The sequence below is a fragment of the Anopheles nili genome, chromosome 2, assembly GCF_943737925.1.
Source record: "Anopheles nili chromosome 2, idAnoNiliSN_F5_01, whole genome shotgun sequence".
Lineage (NCBI taxonomy): Eukaryota > Metazoa > Arthropoda > Insecta > Diptera > Culicidae > Anopheles > Anopheles nili.
This window is the reverse complement of record NC_071291.1, coordinates 50,906,112-50,921,786: the sequence shown is the minus strand read 5'-3', so window position 1 is coordinate 50,921,786 and position 15,675 is coordinate 50,906,112. Positions and strand designations below refer to the sequence as shown.

The 15,675-nt window shown below is 40.1% G+C and overlaps 2 protein-coding genes across 2 annotated transcripts in view; one reads left to right on the top strand and one right to left on the bottom strand.

The window, feature by feature from the left end:
* Nucleotides 1-2,612, top strand: part of LOC128720887 (cytochrome P450 4c3-like) — a 4,766-nt gene extending 2,154 nt beyond the window's left edge. Inside the window, exons 2-5 of the mRNA XM_053814586.1 lie at nt 62-177; nt 270-549; nt 1,522-1,591; nt 1,700-2,612. Of these exons, the coding sequence (XP_053670561.1) occupies nt 62-177; nt 270-549; nt 1,522-1,591; nt 1,700-2,612 (1,379 nt within the window). The remainder of the gene's footprint in view (nt 1-61; nt 178-269; nt 550-1,521; nt 1,592-1,699) is intronic.
* A 4,336-nt stretch (nt 2,613-6,948) lies between these two features.
* Nucleotides 6,949-15,675, bottom strand: LOC128732194 (cholesterol transporter ABCA5-like). Its single transcript, XM_053825363.1, has 9 exons — nt 14,774-15,675; nt 14,520-14,706; nt 11,276-14,446; nt 11,020-11,206; nt 10,672-10,946; nt 10,456-10,611; nt 7,552-8,222; nt 7,148-7,482; nt 6,949-7,071 (listed from the first exon to the last, which is right to left on the bottom strand). The coding sequence occupies exons 1-9, from the start codon at nt 15,673-15,675 to the stop codon at nt 6,965-6,967; spliced, it is 5,991 nt and encodes a 1,996-aa protein (XP_053681338.1). The 3' UTR covers nt 6,949-6,964.

The following is a 15,675-nucleotide window of genomic DNA, read 5'->3' as shown; positions in this document are numbered from 1 at the left end:
ATAAAAATATTTCTTGCATATTTATTTTTCAATTATTGTTCACATCATTTCATTTGCAAAGAAATGTTTAGCATGATCAATGGAGCACGCCTGTTATATGGACGGCGACAAGGAATCAATCGTGTCTGGGCCGGAATGAAGCCGTACATTCTGATATCTAAAGCGACTGCTGTAGAGGTACGTCTAAAGCTCTTGTTTTATTGATTTTTACTTTCACATATTTGCTCTGGTGTCTGTAAAATGCATCTTTGTGTATAATTTTTTGTCAGAAAATTCTCTTCAGCTCGAAAAACATCGAAAAAGGCCGCGACTATGATTTGCTGAAACCATGGATCGGAACCGGCCTTTTGACGAGTCATGCGGCCAAGTGGCACCAGCGCCGTAAACTGTTGACCCCTACGTTCCACTTCAAGATACTAGCAAAATTTGTCGAGGCATTCAATAAACAAAGCTTTGTGCTGGTTAGGCAACTGGAAAAACAGCTTAACAATATCGAAGGATTCGATTGTACTACTTATGCTACACTGACCTCGTTAGACATCATTTGCGGTATGAATTGTAATTGTATTTGAACAATTGACGATAGCTTTATAATTTTCATGAAGATATTACCTTTTGGGAAAATTTTAAGCCAAAATGCCTCGAAGTAAATACATTTGTAGTGAATGTTATCCATTATCGCATAGTTGAATCCCTGAGGTTTAACATGGTAGAATTGGTGAAAAAATGCAAGGAGCGGTTTGCTCACAATGCAACGCATTCTTGTACAATACCGTTATAGTTCATTCTTCTACAAAATGCGCTTGAGAATGGCCGGAGATGCATACATATATAATTCCTGTTACAAAAAACCACTACCGGTCAGGTCAATTAGTTCCACCAACTCTTTCTATTCCATATTTTGTATAATTCCGTATTACTATTTCATGTTTCGTATAGTCTTCTTCTTCTTTACTGGCCCGGTCTCAATTGAGCACGTCGTAACGACATGGCCTACCTTGCTATGTGCTTAGAGCCAAGGCTTTCATGACTTTTTTTTAATTACTCGTAGCTGGATAGTCAGTCCTGCGTATGGGGGAGGCTCAGAGGAGATTCGATACCGATACTATCGTGTGTTTGTGCCGCACGCTAACGCTTCGGCTGTCAGGCACCGCTAATTAATTCCGTAAAGTAAAATTTCTTTTTTGTTCATTCAAGTATCATCAATTTTAAAAATAATACATCATAAATTTAACATACGTTTTCAATGTTTTATACTTTTGTTTGTTTATTTTTGTTGATTTCAGATTACACTTATATTTTTTTCTTCTTCTTCTTCTTCTACTTCTTAAATGGCTCAACAACCGGTGTACGGCCAAGGCCTGTCTTGCTAAGCTAAGCTAAGACTCTCTATGACTTGACATTTTTACGTAGCTGGATAGTCAATCCTGTGCATGGGGGAGGCTCAGTCGAGATTCGAACCCGATATTAAGGCGTGTTTGTACCGCGATTTACATATATTTTATTGTTTTTCATTTGTAGAAACGGCCATGGGCTACCCCATCTACGCATTGGAAAAATCCGACTCCGAATACGTGAAAGCGCATGAAAAGTAATGTTTTTATATCTAAAATCAAGTTCCTCGTATGGTCTGGATATGGCCCACGAACTCTCATGATGCACAGTAAAGCAATACCTATCTCATTTCGATTATTTACAGGATTTCGGAAATCATTTTAGAACGTTTGCAAAAATTTTGGCTGAGATCGGATCTCATTTTCCGATTCACCAAGGGCTACGCTGAACACGAACGATGCTTGAAGATACTGCACAACTTTTCATTTAGCATGATCAACAAAAGACGAGAAATGTATCGCTTGCGGAAACAAATCCCAAAGGAAGATAGTTCGTCCTCGACGGGTCAGGAGCAGGAGCCATCAGCCCAGCGACAGCAACTCGCTTTTTTGGACCTTTTGCTCGAACTATCAGAAGATGGCCGATTGTTGTCCGATGAAGACATTCGTGAAGAGGTGGATACATTCATACTAGGAGGGCATGACACAACCGCCACAGCGCTTGCTTGGATACTATACCTATTGGGAACTGAGCCAGACGTGCAGGAGCGAGTACACCACGAAATAAGCTCTATCATGGGTGGAAACAAAGAGCGTCATCCCTCGTTGGTCGAGCTTGGAGAAATGAAGTATCTAGAATGTTGCATAAAGGAAAGCCTGCGACTGTTCCCGAGCATTCCTATGTTATCACGCACGCTCGCTACTAGTGTGAATATTGAAGGATATCATATTCCAGCTGGCACAAACGCAGTGATAATGCTCTATCAGTTGCACAGGGACCCACAGTATTTCCCCAACCCGGAGAAATTTAATCCAGATCGATTTCTACCGGAAAATACCTCCGGTCGGCATCCTTACTCCTACATTCCATTTAGCGCCGGTCCGCGAAACTGTATTGGTCAGAAATTTGGAGCACTCGAAGAGAAAGCAGTGATTTCGGCCGTGGTCAGAAACTATCGCATAGAAGCAATTAATCGCCGGGAGGATTTGATACTGTATGGTGATTTGGTAATGCGTACAAAGGGAGGTCTAAAGATCCGAATCCAAAGAAGAATTTAGGGCGAACGACGTCACTGAAAGACATATCTATTTCACATCATATAGCTATGTATCTGAGAAACAATTGAGCATCAGTAGACCCAACGCTCATCATGTAATAAATTTTTCTCTTTAATTGATAAATTGCTTTATTTGTATGCAAGCACTGTGCAAATAACACATTTACCATAAGCAATTGGCGTTTCCTTAGATTTATCACTTCATTATTATTTTCAGGACATTAAGTTGGATATTCATTTTGTTAAAACGACTTATGACTCGATGTATCACTGAAACTTATTGAGCCTGTCTAATATCCTCTCGTGAAGAGACAAAAAAGCACTCACATGTGACAGATTCACCGTACTAAAGTTAAACGAAAGAGCCCAAAGCAGGAGTCATGTTTCATGAGCAGTGTTTATTGTACCACCTTTAATTAGCTCGGAACAATAAGCATGTCTCCGAAATAACTACAAATCTAAAGTGGCATGCTGTCGGAGTTCGAAATATGATGTTTCAAACTACTACTTCACCAGAACCACGCTCGCTGATTCTACTTTTGTTTGCACATTCGTATGACTGTCACTTGCCACATACGCGTTTTAGCAGGATCCTCTACTTTGCGTTTACTCTCTATTCTACGATCGTTCGTAACAGCAAGAATAAAGATGGTAGTCTGATTAATTGCCAATGAGATGCCTTCTTACGATGGGCTCACTAGTGCAATGGGCTCACTAGTTACTATTGGGATCTTTGCATCAATCGCTCCACATCAATCGTTCCAGAAGGGGTGCAAGCAACAGTGTAGCATTTAACGGGCACTTTCTTTCTAATTCTCCAATTGAATGCTTGAATCATTCGTAGGAAAACAAATCTATGGCCCATTGGAAATAATTCTCTAAGAAAAAACACGATGTAAGAAGATGGCAGAGCAACGGCTGCATCTCTTCCATAGCTTCTGGTTCATCTTATGCTAATTCTTCTCAAATGGCGTAACAACCGCCGTTGTACGGTCAAGATCATGGTCTACTATGTTAAGATTTTCCCTGATATGAAATGTTTCATCCATTTGGATGATCAGTTGTCCAGGGGAGCTTTAGTCGTGATTTGGACCACCGCGACCATCGTTTGTGTCGCATGCTAACGCTTTGGACTATTGAACTCCTTTCCACCGCTTCATGAACATTACAAACGGCATAAAATAGCATAGCCAAAATTACATTTTACATTAAGTTTGCGGTATCTTAAGCAGCTGCAGGATACTCGTGTGCGGTTATCTTGAGCAGCAGTAAGATACGAAACGGCGCAAATCGCGAGACAAACCGAAATGGTGACATTATTACCGACATTTTTGAAACGTGGTCGATATGGGTGGAAGTGGCTATATCTATAGACTCCCAGGTGACTTTAGAGATGTCTGGCTATACGAATTAAACACTTCCCACTACCTCATTGAATATTGATGCAACCAGGAATGATTTACTAAAACTATAACAATTGTGATAAAACTATCACAATATGGAACCCACAGTATGGTAGCGCTCAAAATGGAACCACTTAAGGGTGTAGAGGCCGTACAGTGTACAATGTGTAGTGTATAACGTAGTGTTTGCTAATATTCCAAGCTCTTGCATCACATTAGCATTAAGGCTATTGTTGCCCGTGATATATTAGCCGCTTTAGTCCCCAGATCTGTATAGGTGCTCTTTATTAACGCGTGTACGGAGGCGAAACTTCATACATCAGCACCGAGTTCTCATGAATAATCAATAAGAACACACGGGTTCAAAAACTTGGCTTACAGTAAGTCCCTCTTATCATTTTGACGGCTTGGTACAAGACGACCTCCAGCAAAAGACATAGTGAAACAAGTATAGCCAGAAGTGTTGCAATTAAATACCACTCCGTATCGAATGTACTAGTAACTCCGATTGGTGGCCACAGTGTGTAATGTTCGTGTAGCAGAGCACGTTATCGACTTTGCCACACATCCATTGGTTACCTGCCAAGCATGCATCTAATACTTTTTTGATGAAACTTTCGAATAAAGGCCTCCTAGATACAAATCGCTCTGCTCCTAAATACCGAATCGTTCTGGAAGTCATCGATGATAAGAGAAAGTTCTAAGCCGCAGCGTCTTCCAACAAGGTGGAAAGAGACATTCGTCGACGGGTTGAAGGGTTGATAGAATGAGATCGATGAGCATGATCAGTTTCCAATGAGAAAGAGGCTAGTTTCCGACTTCCCAAATAGTTAGCCATCGTTGGGTAGTTTTGTCATAAACATTGTTCAGTAGAGCCTTATAAAAAGAGCGACCCATAATGGCGAGGAGTATTGGGATTCCTTGTATTCGTACACTACATTGATCAACAGCATTGATGCAACGGCCTTGCTCTAACTTAAAGTAGTAAGTTACACGGTGACGAGACACACTATTACGTCCATTTCATCCAAAGTAATCATTATTTGTATTATGAATCTAAAGGAGGATTTTATGGGTGATATGATTAAGTGTGTAATTAACGAAAAGTGCATAGAAACATGTGTGAATAGCTTTAACCAAACCGCTTATGTTGTGTCTTGTTGAAGCTGTCTGAGAATCACGTCTATATGATGGACTTTAAAATAAAAGTGTTAACTTTAAGTAAAAATAAATGTTTAAATTCAATACTTCAATGATGAAGTTTTATTCACAACTGTCTTTCTACTTCCGGGCTCATTACATTCTATCAAAAGCTGTCATAGCTTTATTCATATTTATTTCTGTATTGATTTGCACATTCCACTCGGCTTTTGTCTTCGTGCGACGACGTTTTCAGGCAACTCCAAAATGTCTTAAGTTAATTTACCTTTATTCCGATTCTAGTACGAACGATTCATTTCGCCTCTGTGCCAAGAACATATACCTTATGTCGAAATATGATCATTTGCTGTAACAATCTTTCCAGTCAATGCCTACACTTCCATTTACAGCCTGTTTCAATCCGTTATACGGCCCCTTTGGCGGTTTGGCCTTACTTGGCTTATTACACTGGACTATTACACGGGACCGGAATAAACATTTTCCGGAACGTATTGAAGCCGTAAAGCGAAGTATAGGTGTATTTTTCATACATTATTTCATTGATGTACGAGGTTTTTGCTGTGAATTTTTGTTTCTATTTACAGCCAACGTTCTTCAGACAACGTTTCTACAATATTCATTGATAGATAGACTAGCAAACCGTTCATTTTTATCTTTTGCCTTTTCTTTTTTTATTTTTCTGAAATTTAGCCGTTTTATCCTCAATACTTATTTCAATCACAGATTTCAAAAGAAATTTCCTTGAAATATTTCTCTGTTTTTTTTTGCAACGAGCTATTCTTGAGTTTATCTTGATAGTTTATTCACCCCTTTTTGTATAATGCCTTGACGTTAGAGAATATTCGTTTATTTTACAGAGCATATGAAACAGCACGACTTAACATAGGTTGAAAATAATTTCAACCCGGCGCTTCGTTCCCAACATTTGTTTATGCTCTGCTGAAATTTGACATCACACATTTCTGATTATATCCATGCTTCGTGGACACACTGCCTCCAATCTTCACATATGTTTAGTAGCTGTTTAATTTTCTTATTGTTTATTTCACTTGCTCTCTGTATTCATGTATTTATCTTTGCTTAGTTGTCGTTTGAGTTATTTACTATTTTTGTAACTTTTAATCTCATATAAATTATTTGTCGGTAAAACAAATGACACACAAAAGACGCGTCTTTTTGCAAATAACGTATTTTTCAGGCATATGTTGTACAATTATCATTTTTAACTCAAAATAATAATAATTTACTAACCTTCTTCTTTTTTGTTGTGCTTCCATTGAAGCAGTGAAATTTGCATATTTTTCCACTTGCCACGAACGGTTGTTCGTCACTCGTGCATCAATTTATCGACATAAAGAATCATACTCTATGTCCATTACGTTTCTTACATTTAAAACGATCTAGCTCTATTGCGATCCTCTTCCAAGAAATTAAATGCATAACTATTTTCAGCTCTATATTACACAGAATTTCACCTTGATCTTGCTGTCTTGCTTGCCGACCCCCGATTTGCACGAAATGCAAATATTTTTATCTTCAGAATTAGTAAAGCAATGGTTTGAAAATTGAGGATAACTTTCAACATTCACACGACATGCACACTATACAAGCACACATGCTAGCATACCAAGTCAAGCACACCGGTGGTAAGAAATTTTTAATGTCGATTTCCGTAAATATTATCATAACCTATCAATTTAGATCGATCGTTTTGCTGCCTATATGTAAGTGACTATCGGACTAAAAACGGAATTTCTATTGATGATCCTTGATCTGGGCTTTTTTTAAGTTACTGCACACTAGAGGTTTCTTCGTCATAGTGGGCAAATTTTAGGAACACTTGCTCCAATGTCGTTTGGCTAAATGAGTATTCCTCAATGTCTAGTTCGGTTTTAGCTGGAAAACAAAATAAGCAAATTAGTATGCAGCGATTGATGGTATTACATTTCGAGCGACTTCCACACTATCCTACCTTTCTCTAGCCGCGAGAAACACTCAGCTAAGGAACTAACGGCTTGTTGTGGCACAGAATATACCAGCCGATCAGCAAAGCTCTCTTCCAAAGTAGCACTGGGAAATAAATCAGTAACGAAATTGCGCAACGCCATCGAACGATTGTCAATGCAGTTGCTAATGACTGGTGTAATATGATCCGTACACTGATCGAGCTGCAAGTGTTCTTGGCTGCTGCTAGGTTGGCTTTCGATTGGAGTCTCACTGTAAACATTTTCTATGTGTTTCAGTTTTATTTCAAGTGTGTAACCGGCCCCATATAGATTCTTGAGGTGCTGTGTCGAGCCAAGGCATCTAATGTATAAATAGAGGGGCGCATCGTGAAAATCGTATTTAATTTATTTTCGGAGCTGAAGTACTTACCTTAGCTCTCCCTTCACCATGATTCCTACACGAGAGCAAAGAGCATCGGCTTCCTCCATCGAATGCGTTGTTAGCATGGCGCATCGTTTACCATGAAAACTTGCCAGAATGGTGTCCCATAGGAAACGTTTTGATTTCGGATCCATACCAGTAGATGGTTCATCCAGCAAGACCACCTTTGGAGCTCCTACCATGGCCATAGCGTAGCTTAGCTTGCGCCTTGTACCGCCCGAGCAATGCTGGGTTTGCTTATTGGCATGCTCGTTTATGTGTAACCCCGTGAGATACGTCGATATTAAACGATTGAGGTCTTTCCCTCGTACACCGCGAATACGAGCGTATAACTCCATGTGTTCTCGCACCGTTACGTTCTTCCACAGAGCATCATGTTGCGGACAGTATCCTAACGTTTTGAAAGCGTCGTCTTGATTGATAGTTATACTATGACCAGCAACCCGAACCGTGCCACGTGTTGGAGCCGTCTCGCCCGTCATGATTTTCATGGTGGTTGTTTTGCCAGCTCCGTTGTGTCCAAGTAATCCTAACACCTCTCCGGCGTCCACTGCAATTGAAAGACTCCGCACGGACACCTTTTTCCGCGGAGGCTCATCATCCGCACAGCAACAGGAATTACCACATAGTGATTCTTGCGAAAATTCCTTGCGTAGGCTCTAAAAAAACAAAAGTAAATTGTTTCAAATATATGTTGTTAGTATCGACATGGTTATAGTATCGGGATCGAATCTCGTCTGTGCCCGCCCCCGCCACGTTGCGGCGGGTATGGTAAAAAAGGCAAAAAAACGACCATCTCCGATTGCTGCAATTTAAAACCCATTCGCCAGAAAACAGGATCATGTAGAGAATTTCGAAAATGTTAATTTGCAAAAAATCTAGTTGCTGAGATCTAAAGCTCCAAAGTCAAAAAAGTTGTTCAAAATGCTTCAAAAACGACGTTCTGATGGTATATTTTTCGATACCGAGAACATCATTATTTTTTGTCATACAAATATGTTACATGTATCATTTTAAAGGATTTTATGTATTTTTTGTATGATTGAGTCAAAATATGTTTTTGATCAATCTTAATATGAGATTTTTATCAAAGTATGTCCGAAAAAAAGAAAAAAATGAGCTTTTTCAACTTTGATAATAAATTTAAAAAATGCTTAAAAAGTCGCATTTCCAGATAAAATATATGTTCATTCTTAGGTATTAAACTAATCATTTTTTAAGGTTTCCCATCCAGCCAGACCCAGCCACGCTTACCACAAGCTTTTTTTCGTAACTAGATGTGGGGTAGAGGCGACTAGTTGGTGGCTCACATGAGATATTAATAAATACAAATTATGTTATCCTATTTAAACAAATCTTTGAAAATACGCGGTATGTTAAATTTCTTATTGTTATGTATCAAAAGGAGCAACATTTTTCACCTTTAATGGGAAAGGTAAACTTTGCGACTCTTTAGATCACAAAAAAACGCACCACTAATTTGTTTAAGTACTGGCCATTCACGAAAATTAAAATAGGAAATTCAATTTGGTTAGCACTTTTTAGTGTGCTTTGCGTTCTAGTGTTCCTATAATAAACACAAATTTGTTATGAGTTAAATTATGACGCATGCAATTTTGTTTGTATCCGGAACCTTAAGCAAATACTTATTAGACAATGTGTGCCTAGGCACAAATAAAAACAGGTTTTGCAATTCTGACGAAAAATTGAAATTAGATTCTATTTTCCATATTATGGAGATATTCCATATATTGAGATGAAAATGGTGATTTCGACTAATTTGTTTTTATTTCTACACGTTTAAAGGCAATGAATTGTAAGGGAAATAAATATTTTTATAACAATGTTGATATTGTTGGCTTTTATAATTTGAATTAATGAAATTTGAATATCTGTTACGTTGTTTTTGGATGAATTGATAGCATTTTTTCTTTGAAGTGTACCAATATATTATCATAGATATTAAATTGATTGTTAATGAAACTGCGTATAGAGATCATGAAACAGTTTAGATGAAAAATTTGGGATTTGAAATATTTGAGAAGCAATTCCTTTTTCTATTTTTTAGTTTTTTTTTAAGAATGTTATTTTGATTAATACAAAAATACCAAAATTAAAGAAAAGATCAATAAAGTCGCTTTAAATGTAACTTTTAAAAAACAAATAATAATTTTAAAACGGTTTTTGAACTATTTATAATTTTCCTTTTTTGGGTCCGGCCCATAGTGCCCCGTACGCAGGACTGACTATCCAGCTACGAGTAATTACAAGTCATGAAAGCCTTGGCCAAGCATAGCAAGGTAGGTCATGTCATTACGACGTGCTCAATTGTGAGCGGGCCAGTAAAGAAAGAAGAAGAAAAAGATATGTTGTTGGTCTTTGTAATTTTTTATCCAAATAACAAGCCCTTAGCTGAGCCATTTTACGTGGATAAATCATTGGTGTACAAGGATATCAAACTCAAGAAATAACTTTAATATTTTGCTGAAATTTTTCGCTGAACAAAAGCCTAGTCAAAAGACATTTATATTTCCAGTACACAAGTGCGTCTCGGTGGGATACAACCTTTTTTCTAACCACTACAATACAAACCACTGCCGAGACTCTCTTAGGTGCGTTTGAGAAGAAAATTCTTAGATACTTAATACTGCATTTTATGCACCTTCAAGCAATTTGCCCCTTAAAAAATAATCTTGTCCCAAACATCTCAAATATCTCAAATCTTTAACATCTAGAAATAGGTATTATCTTCCCACTAAAAGATCCATTTGAATCTGAACCATGGATACCGCATGGCGAAGCAATCAGCATCGTAAATAGATACTGGATGGATCGTAACTAAATGATATGGCCTCTTGTATAGCAATGCAATGCTACGCAATAATCACTGACCTTGACCAAAACTACTGGTTGTAGCTGTGGTCCATCATCCTGTGGCGATTGGTGTGAGTTCATTGTAAGCCTAAAAACGCGGTTTCTTTCGTTGCGAACATCCTCATCCTCATATTCACCGGTACATTGCTCCTCGGTCATTACGTCCTCTTCACTCTGCAATAATAGACATCTGTGAGTAAATCATTGCAAGTACAAAAATGGAAATATGCTTACCGCAGATCTATGGAAAAGATCGCGCATTCGACCGCCGCTTTTCATAACATCGGAAACCCGTAAACAAAACGCCCAAATGGGAATGTGCAACAGGCACCCACATGCCATCACAATTACTTCTTCGGTCATATAGTGCGCCATGGATAGTTCTGCACAAGCCGAACTTAGTCTACACGCAATGTACACTCGATCCACAAAATACACCGTCGCATACGGGATATACATCGGGTTTATTAAGGAAAACACATAGTGCAGAGCGATTGCTGCTTTTACCTCTAAAATTAGCAAAAAAATATGTAAAAAAAATTGTCGATACAAATATTTGGAGGCGTATTGTGCCAGACTTACCGATTCCAAGCATGTCCAAAAAGACAACTAATATGAACGGAATCAATCCTACGAATGTAAGAATATTTGGTAATATCGATTGCGCAGAATCGGTTCGATCGAAGAAATAGGAAAAACATGTAGAACAAAGTATACCAGCGGGTGAGTAAAGGAATACGAGCATTCCCAAAGTGATGAGTGCCGGAGGCTGCAATAAATCAGAATGATGTTATCTATAAACGTCATACTTTCTACAGCAGATAAAAATAACACTCACCTGCCGGAATGATGGTATATCGAATAAAAATACCAGCCCAAGCAATGCAGCACAAATGACTATCATCAGTCCAGATAGTACAATAAAATAAGCGGAGAGGTATAATGACGAAGAGAGTCCATTAACTCGCAGTTGGTTTTTAGCTTTCATTTCACGATCGTATACCATGTCGACAGCCAGCGATACGGGTATGAGTACAAATATCATTCCTACAAAGAGTGCTGACGAAAATGTGCCAATATTGAATTCCTGCGGTTGAGCCGTTTGTTGGAAAGGATGGGACCATAACTCGATTCGCAGTATGGAATCACTGGCTATTCGATCATTCGTAGAGCTTGCGCTGGCCTGCGATGACGAAGATGAAGTTGCACTAGCAGTGCTTGAAGGTAACGGTTGGATAGACAAGTCTTCGACGTCCTCTGTCTCCACCGTATCGGCCTGATAGTCGAACGCGGACTGTACAGCGGGTGTTGGTGCCGGGCCTTTACGACTACTTGTGGTACGATGGTAAAGAAGGTTTTGGGAATTTATCGACGCTGGTGACAATTCAGCATACACCCTCAACAACGTGTTACTTATCACATTCAAAATAATAGGTAAACTGTGTTGTGTCGTGTCATTGTACAGAGTTGTAATCGATACATTAGACCAGGAAATGACGTTAACATTGAAAGCAGCCATATGCGGAGCAACATCCAGTAAAAGTGAAAAGTTACCGTTGTACTCTTCGGTTACGTTGGCTGATCGATTCAGCTCCGTCAGAAAGCGATGGTATAGATGGGCCGCTTCTTTAGACTGTTGTTGCTGCTGATGATGCTTTTGATGCAAGAATTGAGGAGCTGGATCGTAATGCTTCTGCGACTCGCGTTTTTCTTGCTTTGATTGGTGGTAATGGTGATATAGGTAAGCGGCATGCGACCATGTTGTGGGATAAGTATTGTCGTGTACGGCAATTTTGGTGATGTTACTTCCATAGGTAGTGTTGTCAAGTAGTATCGAGCGCATTATCGGCGATAGCACCTGTATCGAGTTAAGATAGAGACCGAGCGCAGTAAATGCCAACGGTAGTATGATCAACAGATACAACCGTTGGATGTCTCTAAATAGTATCGTCAAACGAAGCTTTAGAAGAGCTACGATTGTACTCCATCGGGATGGATACAGCGGAATGTCATGCAGGTCCATCCAATTGGTTCTATTTTGACTGTTTAATTTGACCGCCGATGATGATGTATGCGTCTGTTCCTCGTAGATACTTTTGCTGCTTTTGCTCACACCGTTACGCGACGTTCGGTGGTGTTTTTTGCGGTGTAATTTTTGAGACTGAGGCGAGGCGACTACCGAATTGGGACAATCACCATCGTACCCCGTCCCAACTCCAACCGAAACCGGATGAACACCCGAACCAGCCGTTCCTTGACTAATGCCATCCGTTGCAAGACCATTGATAGGAATGATTGTATCGAACTGAATACGATTATCCTGTAGCGACGATTTATTATCGGTGTTTTGCTCATCAAGCAGATTTTTGGTATCGTTCTTCAACGACTGATAGCTATTGCTGCGCTCCTGCAACGATAAACTTCGAGGAAGGCCTCGATTTTTCATCACCTTTCTACTCAAATTTTCTGACACAGGATAACCTGCAGCTTGACCGTCTTCCTCATCATCCTCTCCATGGCCATCGTCATCGTCACCGTCAGCGGTACCGTCCACCTTTTGTTCGCCTTCTCGCTGCGTTTCAAGATGCAAAAACACTTCTTCAAGCGTTGTCATTGACACCCCGTATGAACAAATTCCCAACATTTTTCTTTTGGTTTTGATTTCGTCCTCAATATCATCGAACAAAGATACAAAGGAATTTACTGCATCGTGTGGCAAAATATAGCTCAACTCTCGACCGTGCCTTCGCGCTTTTTCCGCTTGCGGCACATGTTCGTTCACTAATTTAGTAATGGACATTTCGCATGAGTTTGTATCAAGTACCAGCGTTAAATGGTATCCTATGCCGAATTTGTTCTTCAAGAATAGAGAAGATCCACAACAACGCAGCCTTCCCCGCGATACGACCGCTTTCCGTTCCGCCAGGATGTCAGCCTCGTCCATAAAATGCGTCGTGAGAAGGATAACTTTTCCGTGCTTGCGATTTTGCAGAATAGACCACATATGACGACGTGAGTATGGATCTACACCAGCTGTCGGTTCGTCTAGAATGATTATTTTGGGATCACCGATGATGGCGATCCCCACTGAAAGTTTCCTTTTTTGGCCTCCGCTAAGGTGCTTCACCCTTGTTTCCGCCGTATCGAACAAATCGATGTCTCGTAATGTTTTTTTCACTTCACTATCAACTAGTGCTGGCTGAATGCCACGAACGGCCGCGAAAAAATACAAATGCTCTTTTGGAGTAAGTGTTTCGAAAAGGATATCGTGCTGTGGACAAACACCCGTCATACGGCGGATCATGGTCATGTCGTTCGGATCTCGCACATCATATCCGAAGATGTAAATTGTACCTGAAGTAGGTGATGTCAGTCCCGTTAGTATGTTGAACAGCGTACTCTTTCCCGCTCCATTATGGCCCAAAATGGCCGTTATTTGCCCTTCGTAAATGGTAAGATTAATTCCGTTCACGGCATTTACAGCCGGCTTTCGACATGAATGAAATGTCTTGTACAAATCCACTATACGGATCGCTTCTTTGCCGCGCATTTCTCTCGACACTGGTTCGACGTCGCATGCCTGGTCTTCCATAGGATTGTTGAAAGAGTTAGCAGATTCGCCGTTCAGCAAGGGTACTTTTGGCACTTTTTTCTTACACCAATAATTTCGGTTTAGGCAAAAGCATGGTTTCTGCTTTGTGCCATGATCGGATGGAATTACACAATCGAAGTAGAATGCCAACGCTCCATATAGTAAGATGTCAACCACGAGCATTAAAATGGAGCCACCGATTGGAATACCTGGTCCTGTCCACAGGTTGTTAAGGGTTACGCCTTGTCCGGAAATATCCAATACTAGAATTTTGTCCATCGCTAACGCGAAACCAGTCGGAGAAATAAGTGACACTGTCCATAGCGCAGCTGAGGTGTGTTTATCGTCAATAAATACTTGCAAAAAGTACAACAACGACATAATGTTTACCGCAAAGTTGCCAAGTATTCCAGCAGTCTAGAAAAAAAAACATACAAACACAAAATAGAGTCTTAGAGCATTTGTTCTTTCAAACGAAAGTTGAACTTACCCGTGAGTTATCGAAAAACGGCGTAATCATAAAACCAATCAAAATTACTGAAAAACTGTACAACAGGATAAGTATGAACACCGGCAGGTAGTTTGTATGTTGAAAAACACCCAGCGAAAATACGAGGATAACTGACACAAAGCTGAGGAACGTTACGAATATGGCATAGATGACAAACCAACCACACCTGAAACGAAGAGATCATGGTTGCATATGAATCATTGTAGAGCTGATTATGGTATGGCACTACGTACCAAAAGACGGAATCTCTTAGACCCATTATCTTCAACCCTTCTTTGATGTGATTTTCTTTCTCTCCAACAATCAGTATGAGCAGATATGTAATGAATTGTGACAGTGCCATCACCATATAGATCGGAATAACCAATCTAAATGCAACCATCCAGTTGCCAGTATACGCTTCCTTGGGAAACATCTCAAGCGTAATGTGAGGTATCTGTAGTTCTTCGTTCTGTGTCACGATCCGGATTTTAGTGTAGTCGAGGAGCGTCTGTAGAGCGACAAACCCTGAATAGTAGTATTGATTCACAGGACAGGAGTCTCCAGTTTCAATCGGTATTACTGCTGACCAGTAGCTATCAGATTGTCTGCAAGTTACCAGCGATGAGTACAGCTCTGTCGTGGACGGCGTCACAAAAAACGACGGGTTGGTGCGAATCTCATAACGTAACGGTCCAAACAGTGGATCGTCCGAGTGGAAAATTAGCGCCAACGGCATCTTGCTCGGATCGCGCCAGTAGGCCGCTAGTAATTCCTCCGGCGTGTCATAAACAATCCACTTGATGGGATGTATTCCCGGCTGATGGCGTCGATTGGACATCCATAGCTCGTTTACTTCGCTGAGAAACGGTATTGTCGTGGAAGAGTTTGGTTGCGGCAATACGGCGATGGTATGAACTTTATGGTGCTGAAAATGTTCAAAAAGTGTCGCAGCACCACGTGGCTCAGTGATGGCAGGGAAGTTTGGGTTTGGTATAAGTATTTTCAACACTATTAGTGTGCCCAACGTGTAGAGTGGTAGAAAGACTTCTGCTATCGTTTTGCGCGAATCTCGGATTTTCAGTTTAAAGTTCCGCACCAACGTTGCACCGAGTTGCTGGCAGAAGTTGCTGCTGTTCAACAATTCCTTGCCCAT

Coding starts and splice junctions, on each gene's coding strand:
- LOC128732194 (XM_053825363.1), bottom strand. CDS start 15,675: ATGGGCAAGGAATTGTTGAACAGCAGCAACTTCTGCCAGCAACTCGGT. Junction 14,447..14,519: donor CGTTTTTCGATAACTCACGG/GTAAGTTCAACT, acceptor TTTTTTTTCTAG/ACTGCTGGAATACTTGGCAA. Junction 11,207..11,275: donor ATATACCATCATTCCGGCAG/GTGAGTGTTATT, acceptor GATTTATTGCAG/CCTCCGGCACTCATCACTTT.